Here is a 16,684-nt window from a genome sequence, read left to right as displayed (position 1 = left end):
GACTAACACTTTCACACTTTCTTAGCGGTTTTCCTGGTAGCTCAGACAGTAAAGAGTCCCTGTAATGCGGGAGACCCAGGTTTGATCCCTGGATCAGGAAGATCCCCTGGAGAAAGGAAATGGCAACCCACTCCAGTATTCTTGCCTGGAAAATCCCATGGACTGGTGGAGCCTGGCAGGCTACAGTCCATGGGGTCGCAAAGTCAGACACAATTGAGCGACTTCACTTTGAAACTGTTACGTGGCTCTGTCCCCAAGACAGAGATCCAAGGACTGAGAGGATGGTGGAGTGATTCCAAAGAGAATATGCCTCCTTTACACAGAATAAGGCCAGCTATGGTGTTCCTTGAGGTCTTGCAAATGGGTAAATATATCTGGTACCCTGCCTGAGTTGGCATCCATATAGATGCAAATATCTATTCACAGATAAACGTGCTTTTCTCATAGGTTTTTCCTTGAGCAAATAATGGTTAGCATGTCGTCCACTCTGCATTGTCTTGAAATCATCATTAGTCAATGAAAGTCAAATAATTACTTCTGTAAGACAGCTAGCAGCCTAGATTTGTGGCCTTTACTTCCATACCTCTTGCTCACTCTTTAACCCACTATAACCTTCCTTCCATTCTTCTGAAACTTTCCTGCAAAGATAATCTGTAACCTTTTTTAAAATAATTTTATTTATCTTTGGCTGTGCTGGGTTGTTGCTGTGTGGGTTTTCTCTAATTGAGGCAAGTAGGGGCTACTCGCTGGTTGAGAGTGTGCAGGCTTATTGAGGTGGCTTCTTTTACTGCGAGCTGTGGAGCATGGGCTCTAGGGTGTGGGTTTCAGTAGTTGCAGCTCACCGGCGTTAAGAGTGTGGGCTCAGTAGTTGTGGGCTTAGTTGCCCCGTGGCATGTGGAATCTTCTCAGACCAGGGATTGCACTTGTGTCCCCCACACTGGCAGGGGGATTTTTAACCACAGAGAAGCCCTGATGCTATTCGGTCTTTTTTTTTTTTTATGCTGTTCGATCTTGAGCAACTTTTCTCTAGAATTTGACATTACTGACCAATCCTCTTATACTTCCTTTGTCACTATGACACACAGTTTCCTCTCACATCTTCGATGGCTTTCAGAAGTCATCCTGAGCTCTTCCTTTTCCTTTACCACTCTCTTTGCAATCGGATTACTCACCAAATCCTGTTAGTTCTACACGTTTCCCAATGTTGTCATTTCTTCTCTATGCCTATACTGCCTTATAACACTGCTCTCTTGGGCAAGGACCACAGGCTTATTCTTGAGCCTTCCTCAGTGTCTTCATGTAGTCAACTTGCTGCTGGAAGTTGACTTTCTGAAACATTCCTCTAGCCACTTCTAGTTTGGTGTAATTTATTACATTGTATCTTAATCATAGGTTTATACAAGGCTGTGAACTCCACCATGCTGTGAACTCCTTGGGGGCAGGAACTGATCTTATCCTTTAGGACACTGGCTTAACCAGAGTAAGGGATATATTTCCCGAGACGCTCAAGAATGAGGTAGCATGTCCACTGCGTTCCCAAATGCTCGTGTCCAGCTGGTTCCCCAACCCTAGGACAGCTGCAGTAGGAATGGGGATCCTATTCCCAAAGCTGGAACAAATCCTGGATTCTCATCTCATTTCACCCCGGTCCCTTCCTGCCAGGCCTCCTCTTTGATCCTCCTCAAGCCTCCTCTAGGAAACAGGCCCTCGAGGACTCCTGGGAGCGCTCTACAATTTTACGTAGGCAATCAGTGTCACGTTACCCTGATGAAGAAAGGTACCCTTCATTTTAAGGCTTCTTTCCTTCAATTCGGACTGGGCGGAGTCGCAGTGGGGAAAGAGTGAGAGCCACTTTAGAGCGGAACGAGCTGCGAAGAATGGCCGAAGACAACGCACACCAGACGCCGAAGTGCGGCACTCGGTGCAAAGCCCGGGCTTCCCTTGACCCCCGCCTCTCACGCTAAGCTCGACCCCCTTTAGGGCGGGACCTCCCACTTCAGCCAATTCTGGGAGTCGAACCCTGGCGGTTTGTACTCTTCCTTTCCAATGAGAAAAAAAAGAAGCCGCTTGCTTCCAGCGACCAATCGGAGGAGGCGGCGCCTGGTTGTCAGGCAGGTTTGTAAGAGTTCGGGCCAATTGGAACACAGACATCGCTCGACCCGGGCGCAGCGCGCAGGCGGTGGCGAAGAGACGCCGAGCGGGCCGAGTGCGGCCGAGCAAAGCCGGAGCCGGAGCGGGGCCGCAGGAGCCGGGCAGGGTCCGGACGGGCCGAGATGCCCTATAAACTGAAGAAGGAGAAGGTGAGCGTGGTCCTTTTCCCCGCGCCTTCGCCTCGGGGGCCTGCGCGGAACTCTGGGAGGGGCCCGAGCCAGGCCCGGGACAGCCCCAGACAGACCCTCCCGTCCGGCCCCCGCAGGACTCCCCGGGGCCAGCCCTCCATCCCCGCTGCCCGTCGCACCCCCAGCCTTTGCCGCAGCTGAGAAAGCTCCCACCCTTGTCCGGGATAGAGTCCGCCCCGCATGCACCTCCCTTCCTCTCTACCGACCCCCGGCCCAGGGTAACCTCCTCCCTCCAGATCCTGCTTCGCTCCCAGGTCACTCTCCTGCTTTTTCTTCCCCCATCACCTCCCCATCCCCCACCCGTTTGCCGTTTGGGACAGGCGCTTATTTGAGACAGCACCTCCCTCCAGAACTAGCCCCCCCTCTTTAGCCCCGCGCAGCCCCTTCTCTGCCCTCCTCTTCTCACCCGTCTGGGCCTGGGCCTGGGCCTGCCTTCTCCACCGTCCCTTACAGCAACCTTCTCCCTCCCCGCCAAGCTCCTTGACCTAGAACAGCTCTCTCTGCTTTTCTCTCTCCTCCACCGAATCTGGCCTAGGCCCCTCCCTCTAGTTCTTCCTTCACACACAAACTTGTAAACCAGGACCGAATCCTTCCTTCTGCTGATGGAACCTTGGAAGTCAAGGTGTCTGAGCGCATTCAGTGCAATCCCTCATGATACAGATGAGGAGACTGAGGCCTCGATCTGGGGGGGCAGGGGAAGGGACTGGGCCAAGGTCACACAGCCTCCTGGAGGCCCATCTGTAATATCAGGTCTCCTGACTTAAAGGCCTCCTCTGTACCAAAGCCTTGCTAACAGGCATCACCCCGCTCCCAGGTTCATCCTAAACCAGTCACCTTTCATCATCTGGGCAGGCCCCTCCCCTTATTCCTAATTGAGAATAACCTTTACATTTTTCCTTTTTTGTACCAGTGCTGGGTTTCTGTCTTTCCAGGGCCATACTATCCTTAAATTGGGAATCTGCCCTCACAGATAGATATAGCTTTTCTTCTTAGCCCACAGGCGAGCCACCCCTGGACACCCTTGCTTTTTGTCTGGTGTCCTGACAGGCCATTTCTTGATGTTACCTTCTTTCACCTTCCTCCTCTACCTCCGAACTGCCTTCCCATCTTCTTCATTCCTGTCTTTTTGTACCCTCTATTTCCTGCTGTTGCTGAGGTCTGACTCAGAGGTGTGGTTCCTTTGAGGTACAGACTCACACAGAGGATGCTAGGATACCAGTTCCAGCCTCCCCCAGCTTCTTCTCTTCCCCGGGGCTGGCCCCTCGCAGTGGGCGCCAGCTCTGGCCTGGTGTTCTCTTTACCCACTTTATGACCCCAGAGGTGTCTTGTTTTCCTTTGCCCTCTGATTGGCTGGGTTGCTGCTTGTGCCATCTCTGACCTTATCAATTAGACTCCTTATCCTGGGGCCGATGGAGATTTGCCAGGCGGCTCTGATTCTGGATTGTCCCCATAACCTCTCAGGGCCTGAGATTCTGAACGTTGGGTTAGTAATAGTATAGAAGGCACTGTACCTCCTAGGGAGCTGAGCTGGGCAGTTTTGGGTGCCCCACCCAGGCCCCGTGCCCTTGGGAAGCGGGCATGCTGAGGTGGTTTGGGCAGCTTAGCTGTAGGTGATACACACACAAGTCAGCCACACCAGGGGCTGAAGGGCTTCTATGAGGAGTGTGGAGAGGGATGAAATTCAGAGGAAGCTGATGAGTTCCCTGCCGATCTGTAGTTTGTTTTTTTAATTTTTACTTTTTAGTCATACTGCCCAGCCTGTGGGATCTTAGTTATCCTATCAGGGATCAAACCTGAGCCTTTTGCACTGGAAGCATGGAGTGTTAACCACTGGACTGCCAGAGACATCCGTGATTTGTAGTTTTTAGTCTGATGGAAGAGATACTGTCTCATCCACAGAAAGCCTTTATCTACTAGAGGACTGAGAAGAAAATTTCTTAAGACTTTCTAGGACCACAGGTGTAAGTGTTTGGTTGGGAAAGAGTATGAGAAGGATCGGGGTGCGTGGGGCCAGGCACCTCTGAAAGTAGGCACTTTTTACTTTTGATTTCCAGTTGCATTTGGCCTCCTTCTATGGTTGACAAGTCCTGACAGTGTGACTGGGGTTTGCCGAAGTGGGGTGGGGACAGAGGAGGGGGGGGATGGAGGATCTGTATTGCTCATCTGTGGTTTCTCCCCTTTCTCCTTTATCTCTGCTGGTCCCGTTCTTGGCCAAACCTCATGGCCTCTTTCCTAAAGCCCATTGCAAACCCTTAGTTGGGGGTGAGCCCTCCTCCCCTGGATTTGCAGAACACTTGGTAGGTTACTTAGGGCCTTTTCGTGTTCCCTTGGACTGGAACTGTGGACATGTCTTTTCTTCCCCCTGAGAAAATAACTAAGCTCCATTTTGGTTTGGTGTCTCCCTTGTATACCTTAGGCGCTCAGTGTATGAGCGGTGAGTCAACCCTTGGGGAGTTTGCATCCCTTCTCCTCCCTCACATTCTGATCTAGGACTTCTGTCTTTTTGGTTGCTGGGTGGAGGTGTCCCCGCTCCCTTCCATTTTCTTGTTCATAATAATAGTAATAACATTGACTAACATTTCGTTTTTCATGTGCCAGACACTGGGCTAAAGGGATCTAGGGGGACTTCTTGGTGGTCCGGTGGTGAAGACTGCAGGCTTCCACTGCAGGGGGTGTGGGTTCAATCCCTGGTCCGGGAACTAAGATCCTGCATGCCATGCGGTGCAGCCAAAAAATTAAAGAGTAAAAACATTAAATAAGCAGAAGTGCAGGTACTTTGATTGTCGGCACTGAATAGAGGAGGAAACAGGCTCAGCGAGGTTAGTTAACTAGCCCATGATTGTGTAGCTAGAAAGAGCTGGGCTGGAACACACGGTTGTCTGTAAACCACAGTGCCGTGTGGCCCTGGACGGCTGGGCTGGGCTGAAGCATGGGTACTTTGCCTGTTGTCCTGCGGGAGCCAGGGAGCAAGGGTGGAGGCCTGGTTCCCACTGCCCACAACCCGTCAGCACACCCCCCCGCAAGCAGCTGGGGTCTCTGTTTGGCACATTCCCTGAGAAAGATGTCTGAGCACTGCAGGGTGGGTGGAGGGGTACAGAAAGGAACGAGGAGCCCACGGTCAAGGAGAGAAGTGAGACGTGTGTGCACATGGGCCAGCTGTGTCCCAGAAGCCCACGACGGGTGTGTGCAGACAGTCACCCCAGTGTTGCATCCTGCAGGCACCCCCCTGATCCTTTTCCTCTCCGCCCCATGCTCTGTGCCCCTTCCTGGCCCCTTGGCAAGGGGTGAGGGTGCCCAGCCTGGTCAGGGGCCACGGGGAAGGCGCTCAGCTGCCTAGAGCACACGCATGGCTCCTTCATGACTGGAGCTGCTCCACGCCTAGAAACAGCTCCCTGCCTCCCCGCCCCCAGGAAGCCTTCCCCCTGCTCCAGCCCACACAGCGCTCGCTTCTCCCTGAAATCCTTTAGCCCCCATCAGCATAATCACTGGGTTTAACAGTTCTCACTGAAGGGGCTCAGGTGCTCAGGAGTCGCAGGATCTCAGAGCTGGAAGTGATTTCCAAGGTCCCCCAAACCCACCTGCCTTTAAGGCTCGGGCCCCTTTTGCGTTGTGCCTGGGAGAGGCCCCAGTGCACCTCCGCCTGCGTGCTGTCAGGTGGGGAGCTGCCGCCTCCCTAGGCAGCAGGTTTCTGTGCAGCTGCTCCAGGAGAAAAGTCTTCCTCGTTTGTAGTCTCAGCCTGTCTTCCTGCCGCCTTAGCCCGTGGCTCATAGGGCTTCTGGATCCACATAGAACAAGTTGCATCTTTAGTCCACATGGCAGCCCTTCATTTATTTGTAAGGATCCCTCTAGCTCCCCCACCCGCCAGGGCTCCTCCCTCCCATTGTTAACTATCCCAGTTCCTGCAGCTGTTGCTCTCAGGACATGCTCTTGAATATACTCCCAGTATGGGTTGTATTTCCCTCCTGAACAAAACCTAGCATTTGTCTTTGTCCCTCCCAAAGTCTGAGGCTCCCGATTGAACTAGAGCCTCCATCAGTGCCAAGGACAGGCACGCCGCACAGGTCTGCTAACCAGACGGCAGGTCACATGAGCTGCCGTGGCAGGCACAGCACGTGGATGATTTGTGTTGAGCTTGCAGTCAGACCGAAATCCTCAGGTCTTTGCCCCGTTTTCCCCATCCTGTTCCCTGGGCAGTTGGTTTTTTTGGCCTGAAGCATAGGAAGAGATGCTGGGCAGGCCAGGGCTCTGAGCCCGCAGCCAGGTTCCCCAGGGAGACTTCAGACTAGTGCTCGCTCTTCGCAGCCCTTCAGGGCCTTACCCCCATCCCTGTCCTTGTGCTTGTCCACCAAGGCCTTCTTGGGACAACCCCCATACCTGTCAGCATCCTTGGGCCCCACTGATTATGCCAGTAGCAGTTGCTAGTCTGGTGCTGTTTGTGATATCCAGAAAATGCTTCCCGGTCTTCCCAGATAGCCTCGGAAGTAGAGTGATGACCCTTCCCTCTAGCCTGAGAGCCTTAGGCCCGCTCTGCCCACTTTAGCCAGAAGCCAGTCTGAGCAGCTTATTCCAGGATGCGTTTCCCTTGAGCTTCCTCGCCCTGGTTCTTACTTGACAGAGGCCCTGACTCATACACCAGTCCTGTGAGGTGAAGAAGCATGATCATGCTGTACTATTGTGTGTTGGAGTTGTCCTTCTAACCAGATTCTAAACTCATTGGTGCCCTTGAGGGACCAATCTCCCTTGGTGTACCCCAAACCCCACCCTACTCCCCCAGGTTTAAGGTACGTGCTCACGGGTCCTGACTGATTGATTCAATTGGGTAATTGGATAAGACCGAAGGGATGTGGATAGGGCTTCCCCCTGCCTCATCAACTGCTAACTCTCCATCTCCTCCTCTCAGGAGCCCCCCAAGCTTGCCAAAGGCACGGCCAAGCCCAGCAGCTCGAGCAAGGATGGTGGAGGCGAGGGCACGGAGGAGGTAATGAACGTGGGCACTGCCCTAGTTATGCTGCAGGCAGCAGCTCCAGCTGTGTGATGGCCAGTGGGATGAGGGGTCCCTGGAGGGGATGGAGGTTATCGGGCAGAAGGGAAGGAGGGGCTGGCCAGACTGTCTTCAGGCAGCATTTCGTTTGGCTGCTGTGGACCAAAGACCCCCTCCAGTTTTCCCGACTCCCCAGCCATTCCTGTGAAAGTCAGTTCTCTGTCTACCAAAGGGTTGAGAATTCCTTTTCTTTTAGGGCAAAAAGCTCGGGGGATCTTGGGTCCTGGGGAGGAGGGGAAAGTGCGCAGGTGCTCAGTGGGGCGGCAAGTGACTTCTGCGTGGCTCTGGGTGGGACCGGGGTGGGGAGTGGCTAGTGTCCCTGAGTTGGGCAGGGCTGGGCCTGCTGCCCTTGGTGCAGATCAGATGGGAGCTGCTGAACGACAGTCATGAGCAGAGGTCAGCGCAGCCTGGTAATCTAGGGCCATAAAGTAATAAATGGCAAGCTGTGCGTGCACAGAACGGGGGAGGGACTTAAGGAAGTCTGGAGTGTGTCCGTGCAAGTTTGGGAAGTGTGCTCAGTGGGATGCTCAGATGCTGAACGGTCCTGGGAGCATCCTCAGCAGATGTCTGTGTTACCCAGAAGCTGCCGATCCTTGTTACTATGCTTCCCACCTCCTGTGCTAAGCTGTTCAGAGGATGACATGAAAAGGAAATGGAACTCCCTAATTCCAGGCAGGTCTTAGGGGTTGGGGTGGCGAGTGGAGAGGAGATGGACTAAAAAGTGTTTGGTTGGGGTTAACTGCGGCCCTTGATTCTTCTGGATACTCCTGGTCCTTGTCACTTCCAAAGAGGGCCAAGCACTTTTTACACCTGCGACCATCATTTTTCGCTTCACTCAAGTGGCGGGAAGCAGCTGGGGAGGTTTTCCCCACCTTACAGAGGTGGTAGTTGAGGACCACAGAGGAGGAATTCTCCTTCCTGTGCACTTACCCTAGCGTCCAGACACGTGTCTCGGCTTTTCCTTGTCACCCAGTGCTGGACAAGCAGTGGCTTGTCCCCAGCTGGCTTCCTCCTCTGTGTGCTGGTGCCCTCGGTTCACAGGAGGTCACCTGGAGATGCTTCTGCGGCGGCACTCCCTCTCCAGGCTCAGTCTCCCCTTCAGGAGCCATGAACCTGTGGGACCTGCAGGGAAGGTGGTCAGAGCCAGCAACTGATTCCAAAATGGCATGAGAGACTTAGAAACAGGATTAAAATACATATTTATTTGGCTGCACTGGGTCTTAGTTGCAGCATGCAGAATCTTTAGTGGCAACATGTGAACTCTTGGTTGCAGCATGCGGGATCTAATTCCCTGACTAGGGATGGAACCCAGGCCCCCTGCTTTGAGAGCAAGGAGTCTTAGTCACTGGATTACAGGGAAGTCCCAGAAATAGGATTAAAAGGGACAGAATGGAGTAGCTCAGGGGCAGCTCCCACCTTCTGCCTGACCCACTCCTGCTCGTTCAGTTACTGGACAGATTGGCCATCGTTTTCTGGAAGCAGCCCTCCTGGACCACCCGCCCCCATCCCCATGCCCAGGGCATCAGGGCTTCTATATCACTCCATGGCAGCGCTTAACCACAGCGGTAACGAAACAGTTCCTGGGAATTCATTGTGTATCAGCTGTCTCCTGGGTTAGCCCGTGAGCTCCAAGAGGCTCTTGTTCACGCCGAAGGGCCTGGCACACGAGAGGCACCAGCATTTGAACACATTCATGAGTGAGTGAGCAAGCAAACCAGCTTCAAGTTAGACCTGGAAGGAGCCTGAGAGGTTAACCGTCTTCTTTCATAGGTAGGCAAATGAAGGTCCAAGCAAGTTAAGAAAAGAGCTGAGACAAGCTGCTGTGATTCCTCTGCTGCCCTTTGGAAAAGGAGAGTGTTGTCTTTACCTCAGCCTCTATTTTGTGAAACGGAGCCTCACGTGTCTGAGGCAGCTGCAGGAATTCTGCTTTGTGAATTTGCAGAAATGCACAAGGGTAGCCCTAGGGGAAGGGATGGTGGAATGGTTGGGGACCAGGCCATGAGGCCCAGGACATCAGAAGCTGTTTGACATAGTCCTTCTCTCTCTCTCTCTTTTTTTTTTGGCTGTGCTGCCCAACTTATGAGATTTTAGTTCACCAACCAGGGATTGAACCCAGGCCCTCAGCAGTGAGAGAGCAGAATCCTAACCACTGGACCACTGGGGAGTTGCCAGGCACAGTCCTTCTCTTGCCCTTTTTCTAATCCTGAACTTTGGGCTCTTACAGTCAAACTTACCCTGTGTCCAACATTTGCCAGTCTTTCCAGTTAATCCTAATAATAGTTCTAGCGGCCAATGTGTATTGTGTTGAGCAGGTACTTGTGTATAGCTTCCTAGGGCAGCCATAACTAGTTACCACCAACTGGGTGGCTTAAACTAACAGACGTTTACTGTTTCACAGCTCTGGAGGCCAAAGTCTGGAATCAAGGTGTCAGCAGGCCATGCTCCTCTGAGGGTCTAGGGAAGACTCTCTTGCGTGCTTCTCTCCTAGCTTTTGGTGGCTTTCTTCCATCCGTGGTGTTCCTCAGCTCATGTACTCAGTCGTGTCCGACTCTCTGCTCTCTCCCAGGAGCTGTGGCCCATCAGGTTCCTCTGTCCATGGGATTTCCCAGACAAGAATACTGGAGTGGGTTGCCATTTCCTCCTCCAGGGGATCTTCCCGACCCAGGGATCAAACCCGCACCTCTTGCATCTCCTGCATTGGAGGCAGATTCATTACCACTGAGGCACCTGGGAAGCCCTTGGCTTGTAGGTGCATCAATCTCTAACTCGGCCTTCACTCACCGTTCTCCCCTGTGCCTCTGTTGAGTCGCTAAGTCACGTCTGACTCTTTTTGACCCCATGGACTGTAGCCTGCCGGACTCCTCTGTCCATGGGATTTCCCAGACAAGAATACTGGAGTGGATTGCCATTTCCTTCTCCAGTGTATCTTCCCGACCCAGGGATTGAGCCCGCATCTCCTGCATTGGCAGGCAGATTGTTACCACTGAACCACCAGGGAAGCTCCTTGTGCTTCTATGTCTGTGTCCAACTTTCCCTTTTAATAGGACACCAGTCATGTTGGATTTAGGGCCCACCGTAATCCAGTGTGACCTCATTTTAACTTGATTACATCTGCAAAGATCCTGTTGCCAAATAAGGTCACATTCACAGATGTTGATGTGAATTTTGGGGGGACCCAGCACACTCTGACCCAGGCAGGGTGCTAATTACTTTGCATGCACTTGATCTTATAATCTTCTCATTTAATCTTTACAGCACTCCCCTGAGGGCATCTGCTATCATCCTAAGCTCCATTTTACAGACAAAACTGAGGCTGAGTGATATTAAGTAGCTTGTACTCTGCAATAAAACAGCAGAGCTGGAATGCAACCCAGGCCTGTGTGGCTTGGGAGCCAGGCCTCCCGTGTTCTTAATGACCTGATAGGCTGGTGAAGAATCTTAGAATGGAGAGGAGTCTTGAGAGATCAGGTCAGACCTGCTGCAAGCCGGGGGTCTTTCCTGGTCTGTCTTTGGAGAGAGCAGTTCGTTGCTGTGGACTCTGCTATGTGCTGTGCCCTGTCTTGAGTTCTGGGAGCAGGGACAAAGGGAGGAGGAAGTAATCTGAGTCTCCTCCACTTCAGCCTGACACCCCTGTAGACAGAGTTGTTACCCTAAAAACATTTTTGGTCCTATCAGGCCTTTTACTGAAAAACTCCTGTTGTCATCTCATTGCTCGCAAATTCAAATTCCCACCCTCAGCCCTCGTGGGCTGGCCCTGCCCTGTCTTCCAACGCCACTAGACCTCCCACCTTTCAATCCTATGAGCCTTTAATGGCTCGTGGCTCTTATTGATGCCATCCCATTAGTCTGGGGGCTTCCCTGGTGGCTCAGATGGTAAGGAATCTGCCTGCAATGCAATGCTGGAGACCTAGGTTCAGTCCCTGGGTGGGGAAGATCCCCTGGAGGAGGGCATGGCTGTCCACGCCAGTATTCTTACCTAGAAAATTCCATGGACAGAGGAGCCTGGTGGGCTACAGTCCATGGGGTTGCCAAGAGTTGGACACGACCGAGCAATTAACATGCACATTAGCCTGGACTGTTTTTTTTTTTTTTCCTCTCCTTTCATTCTTTTTATTTAAAAAATTTTTATTTTATTTATTTATTTGACTGCGCTGGGTCTTAATTGTGGCTTGCAGGATCTAGTTTCCTGACCAGGGATCAAACCCAGACTCCCTCGTTGGGAGTGCAGAGCCTTAGCCACTGGACCACCAGGAAAGTCCCCTTTCCTTTCATTCTCTGCCTAAACCTGTGTTTATCCTTTAAGAGCCAAAGCAAAAGTCACCTCTTCAGGGATGGCTCCCCTAGTTCTTTAGGCAGCATTTGTCACTCAGTCCTCTGTGTTCCCAAATCTTTTGCCACTCTCTGGTTTTGTATTGCCCATGTACTAATGATTGCTTTCGTGTCTGTCTTGCCAACTGAACTGTGAGCGCTTTGAGGGCAAGGGCCCTACTTTATTCACCTTTTCATCTCTAATGCATAGCGTGATTTGTGAATAAATGAAGGAAGGACTGCATTAAGCATAGGTGGGTAGAGCTAGCTGTTGGTGTCAGTACAGGAGAGAATGCCTCTCTGATTTCCAGAGTTTTAAACTACAATGATCTTCATTCAGCCAGTTAATTCACTGTGCAAAAGTTATAACATTAATCTTTCATTTTTCACTGATAATTTTATCTTTCATCTTTTTCCTATAATACCTTCTATAGTGCTTAAATTATATCTCTACGTGCCAGTTTATGTTTAAATATATGGGTTTAATGATTACTGGTGCCTGCGTTAGGATCAGCTTGAAATGAGATTGGTTCAGAGTGGGCAAGTATGGTTGTAGTCTCTCCTGAGTATGGGTATGATGCGTCAATTCACGTCCCCACTGGATTGCTGGAGGCTTGCATCCAGGAAGGCTTCTTGGAGCTTGAATCCTGTTGTGAGTTTAGAAGTGAGAGGAGGGGACTTCCCTGGTGGGCTACAGACCAGTGCAGTTGCTCAGTTGTGTCCGATTCTTTACAACCTCATGGACTGTAGCCTACCAGGCTCTTCCATCCATGGAATTTTCCGGGCAAGAGTACTGGAGTGGGTTGCCATTGCCTTTTCCAGGGGATCTTCCCAACCCAGGGATCGAACCTGGGTCTCCCGCATTATAGGCAGAGGCTTTACTGTCTGAGCCACCAGGTGACCTACTGGTTATGAATCTGCCTTGCGATGGAGGAGCCGCAGGTTGGACCCTGGTAGGGGAACTAAGATCCCACATGCCGTGGGACAATTAAGCCTGCTGCCCACCCATGTGCCACGACAAGAGTCCGTGACCTGCAACAAGATCCGACGCTGTGAAATAAATAAATATTAAAAAGAAAAGAAATGGAAAGGAAGGCTCGTCAGGCAGAGGTGACAGCCACTACGGAGCCTCAGAAGTGGGAGCAGGCAGGACACAGGAGAGGGTAGCGGGCAGGTCACCAGCTTGCCCTTGGGCAGTGTCCACCCATACTTTGATGTCTGCAGAAGGCTCTCCTGGAGATGCCCCTGCCTCTCATCTCCAGCCCAGGTCAGTGAAGGAGACATTGGATGCTAGATGGAGCCTTAAGGAGAAAGGGTTGAACATTAATGAGTTCCGGGCACACACCCATACTCCCTCTGACAAGTATGTTTCCTAGACCAGGACTTTGCTGGCCAGACCAGCTGTCTCTCAGCTGCTCCTTGTATCTGGGGCCTGGGAGCCGATGGTCCTTATAAAACCAGGGTGGCCCAGTGGGGTGGGGACAGGGCAGGGCAGGCCAAGCTGGCTCAGCGGCTCTCTGGCCACCCGAGCCTTCAGTCCCTGCTGGGGAAGGGACCTTAGGCATCAACTCATTGGGTGGTTTTTTTAAAACTATGATTTTCAGCCATGCAATGTCTGTTTTCTTAAAACCTTACTTGGAGAATGTTTGGCAAACTGCTGATCTAGTCCAACCCTCTGCTCGTTAGCACAGAAAATTGAGGTCTTGCTTTTCCCTTTTTGGGAAGAATGCCTCCTTTCTCTGGATGTCCCCCTCAGTCAGAAGTTCATGCAGATGCGGGTTTCTGCATCTTACCTGGGCGGACGGAGAGAGACGTCTTATTCCTGAGTCTCACTCCTCAGCTGCCGCCGAGCCCATCACTGTCATCTCCTCAGTGTTTCTCCCTCCTGCTGTGCCCCAACCACTGTGCAGGGCTTTGTTTGGAGGGTCCCCGGTGGGCACAAGAGGGGCCTGTGGAGATGGGCCTGCCCTTGGCCCCTCCATCTATCAAACAACCAGTGATCTGCTGAATGCCTGCTAGGTGCCAGTGCTGAGGAGATCCAGAGGTGTACAAACCAGGGTCCTGGCTTTAAAGGGGCTTGCTCTCTAGTGAGGGGATGACATATATACAGAGTGAGCAAGTGGTGTCACTGGGAATGATCACAGAGCCAGTGGAACAGGCAAGCAGTGTTGGGAGGTCGGGGGTGGAGCAGGGACAAGCAAGGCCTAGAGTGATTGGAGAAGGCTTTTTGGAAGAAGTTGGGTCTTTTCAAATATTTGGCTGCACCAGGTCTTAGTTGCAGCTCTCGGGATCTTTAGTTGTGGCATGTGGAATCTAGTCCGTTGGCCAAGGATTGAACCGTGGCCCCCTGTATTGAGAGCATGGAGTCTTAGCCACTGGACCAACAGGGAAGTCCCTCTAAGGAACGTTTGAGGTGCTCGTCTCAGAGATTTCCAAGGATGGGAAATGATAAGAGTATTAATAGAGAAGATGCTACTTATAGGACACTTCCATGTGCCTTGTACTGTTCATTACAGCCCTGTGAGGTCAGTCCTGTCGCTATCCCCGCTTTACAAATGAGGCACAGAGAGGCTGTGACCTCTTGGAGGTGGTATTATTGTGCAGTCGTTAAATTGTGTTCAGCTCTCTTGAGAGCCTCTGAACTGCAGCATGCTAGGCTTCCCTGTCCTTCACCACCTCCCAGAGTTTGCTCAAATTCATGTCCATTGTGTCAGTGATGCCATCCAACTATCTCATTCTCTGTCATCCCCTTCTCCTCCTGCCCTCAATCTTTCCCAGCATCAGGATCTTTTCCAGTGAGTCAGCTCTTTGCATCAGGTGGCCAAAGTATTAGAGCTTCAGCTTCAACATCAGTCCTTCCAATGAATATTCAGGGTTGATTTCCTTTAGGATTGACTGGTTTGATCTCCTTGCAGTCCAGGGGACTCTCAAGAGTCTTCTCCAGCACAACAGTTTGAAAGCATGAGTTTGTCGGTGCTCAGCCTTCTTTATGATCCAACTCTCACATCCATACATGACTACTGGGAAGACCATAGCTTTGACTAGATGGACCTTTGTCAGCAAAATGATGTCTCTGCTTTTTAATGGGCAGTCTAGGTTTGTCATAGCTTTTCTTCCAAAGAGTAAGTGTCTTTTAATTTCATGGCTGCAATCCATCTGCAGTGATTTTGGAGCCCAAGAAAATAAAATCTGTCACTGTTTCCAGTGTTTCCTCATCTATTTGCCATGAAGTGGTGGGACCAGATGCCATGAAATTAGTTTTTTGAATGCTGAGTTTTAAACCAGCTTTTTTACTTTCATCTTTCACCAACATCGAGAGGTTCTTTAGTTCCTCCTTGCTTTCTGTCATTAGAGTGTTATCGTCTGCATGTCTGAGATTGTTGATATTTCTCCTGGCAGTCTTGATTCCAGCTTGTGAGTCATCTAGCCAGGCATTTCACATGATGTACTCTGCATATAAGTTAAATAAGCAGGGTGATAATATAGAGCCCTGATGTACTCCTTTCCCAATTTGGAGCCAGTCCGTTGTTCCATGTCCAGTTCTAACTGTTGCTTCTTGACCTCCATACAGGTTTCTCAGGAGGCAGGTAAGGTGATCTGGTATTCCCATCTCTTTATTTTATTATTATTATTTTTTTAAAGAGTACTTATTTATTTGGCTGCCCTGCGAGTTTTGACATTTGAGCTCTTAGTTGCGGCATGTGGGATCAAGTTCCCTGACCAGGGATTGAACCCAGGCCCCCTGTGCTGGGAACATGGAGTCTTTAGCCACTGGACTACCAGGAAAGTCCCTCCCATCTCTTTAAGAATTTTCCACAGTTTGTTGTGATCCACACAGTCAAGGGCTTCCTTGGTGCTTCAGTCGGTAAAGACTCTACCTGCCGTACTGAGACATGGGTTCTGTCCCTGGGTCAGAAAGATCCCCTGGAAAAGGGCATGGCAGCCCAAACTAGTATTCTTGCCTGGAGAATCCTGTGGACTGAGGAGGCTACAATCCATAGGGTCTTAAAGAGTCAGATGTGACTGAGCGTGTATGCATGCACACAGTCAAAGGCTTTAGTGTAGTCAACGAGGCAGAAGTAGATATTGTGTTTTGAATTCCCTTGCTTTTTATACGATCCAATAAATGTTGGCAATTTTATCCCTGGTTCCCCTGCCTTTTCTAAATCCAGCTTGAACATCTGGAAGTTCTTGGTTCATGTACTGTTAAATCCCAGCTTGAAGTATTTTGAGCATTAACCTTCCTAGCATGTGAAATGAGTGTAATTGTATGGTAGTTTGAACATTCTTTGACATTGCCTTTCTTTGAGATTGGAATGAGAACTGACCTTTTCCAGTCCTGTGGCCACTGCTGAGTTTTCCAAATTTACTGGCATATTGATTGCAGTACTTTCACAGCATCATCTTTTAGGATTTGAAATACATCAGCTGGAATTCCGTCACCTCCACTTGCTTTGTTTGTACTAACGCTTCCTAAGGCCCACTTGACTTCACACTCCAGGATGTCCAGCTCTAAGTGAATGGCCACACCATCTTGGTTATCTGGGTCATTAAGACCTTTTTTGTATAGTTCTTCTATGTATTCTTGCCACCTCTTCTCAGTCTCTTCTGCTTCTGTTCAGTCCTTATAGTTCTGTCCTTTATTGTGCTCATCTTTGCATGAAATGTTCCCTTGGTATCTCCAGTTTTCTTGAAGATATCTCTAGTCTTTCCCATTCTCTTGTTTTCCTCTATTTCTTTGCATTATTCACTTAAGAAGGCTTTCTTATTTCTCCTTGCTGTTCTCTGAAACTCTGCACTCAGTTGGGTGTATCTTTCCCTTTCTCCTTTGCCTTTGCCTTCTCTTCTTTTCTCAGCTATTTGTAAGGCCTCCTCAGACAACCACTTTGCCTGCTTGCATTTATTTTTCTTGAGATGGTTTGGTCACCACCTCCTGTACCATGTTACAAACCTCCATTCATAGTTTTTCAGGCACTCTGTCTACCAGATATCATCC

The 16,684-nt window shown here is 50.7% G+C and overlaps 1 protein-coding gene across 1 annotated transcript in view; it reads left to right on the top strand.

Moving 5' to 3' along the window:
* Window positions 1-2,172: 2,172 nt before the first annotated feature.
* The window catches only part of PPP2R5D (protein phosphatase 2 regulatory subunit B'delta), a 31,073-nt gene continuing 16,561 nt past the window's right edge, over window positions 2,173-16,684 (top strand). The window contains exons 1-2 of the mRNA XM_052648898.1: window positions 2,173-2,300; window positions 7,240-7,317. Coding sequence (XP_052504858.1) covers window positions 2,274-2,300; window positions 7,240-7,317 — 105 coding nt within the window. The 5' untranslated portion in view covers window positions 2,173-2,273. The remainder of the gene's footprint in view (window positions 2,301-7,239; window positions 7,318-16,684) is intronic.

This window comes from Budorcas taxicolor, chromosome 11 (genome assembly GCF_023091745.1).
Source record: "Budorcas taxicolor isolate Tak-1 chromosome 11, Takin1.1, whole genome shotgun sequence".
In the NCBI taxonomy this organism is placed as follows: Eukaryota; Metazoa; Chordata; class Mammalia; order Artiodactyla; family Bovidae; genus Budorcas; species Budorcas taxicolor.
Note: the sequence above shows the minus strand (reverse complement) of the source record. Positions and strands in the feature narration are given on the sequence as shown.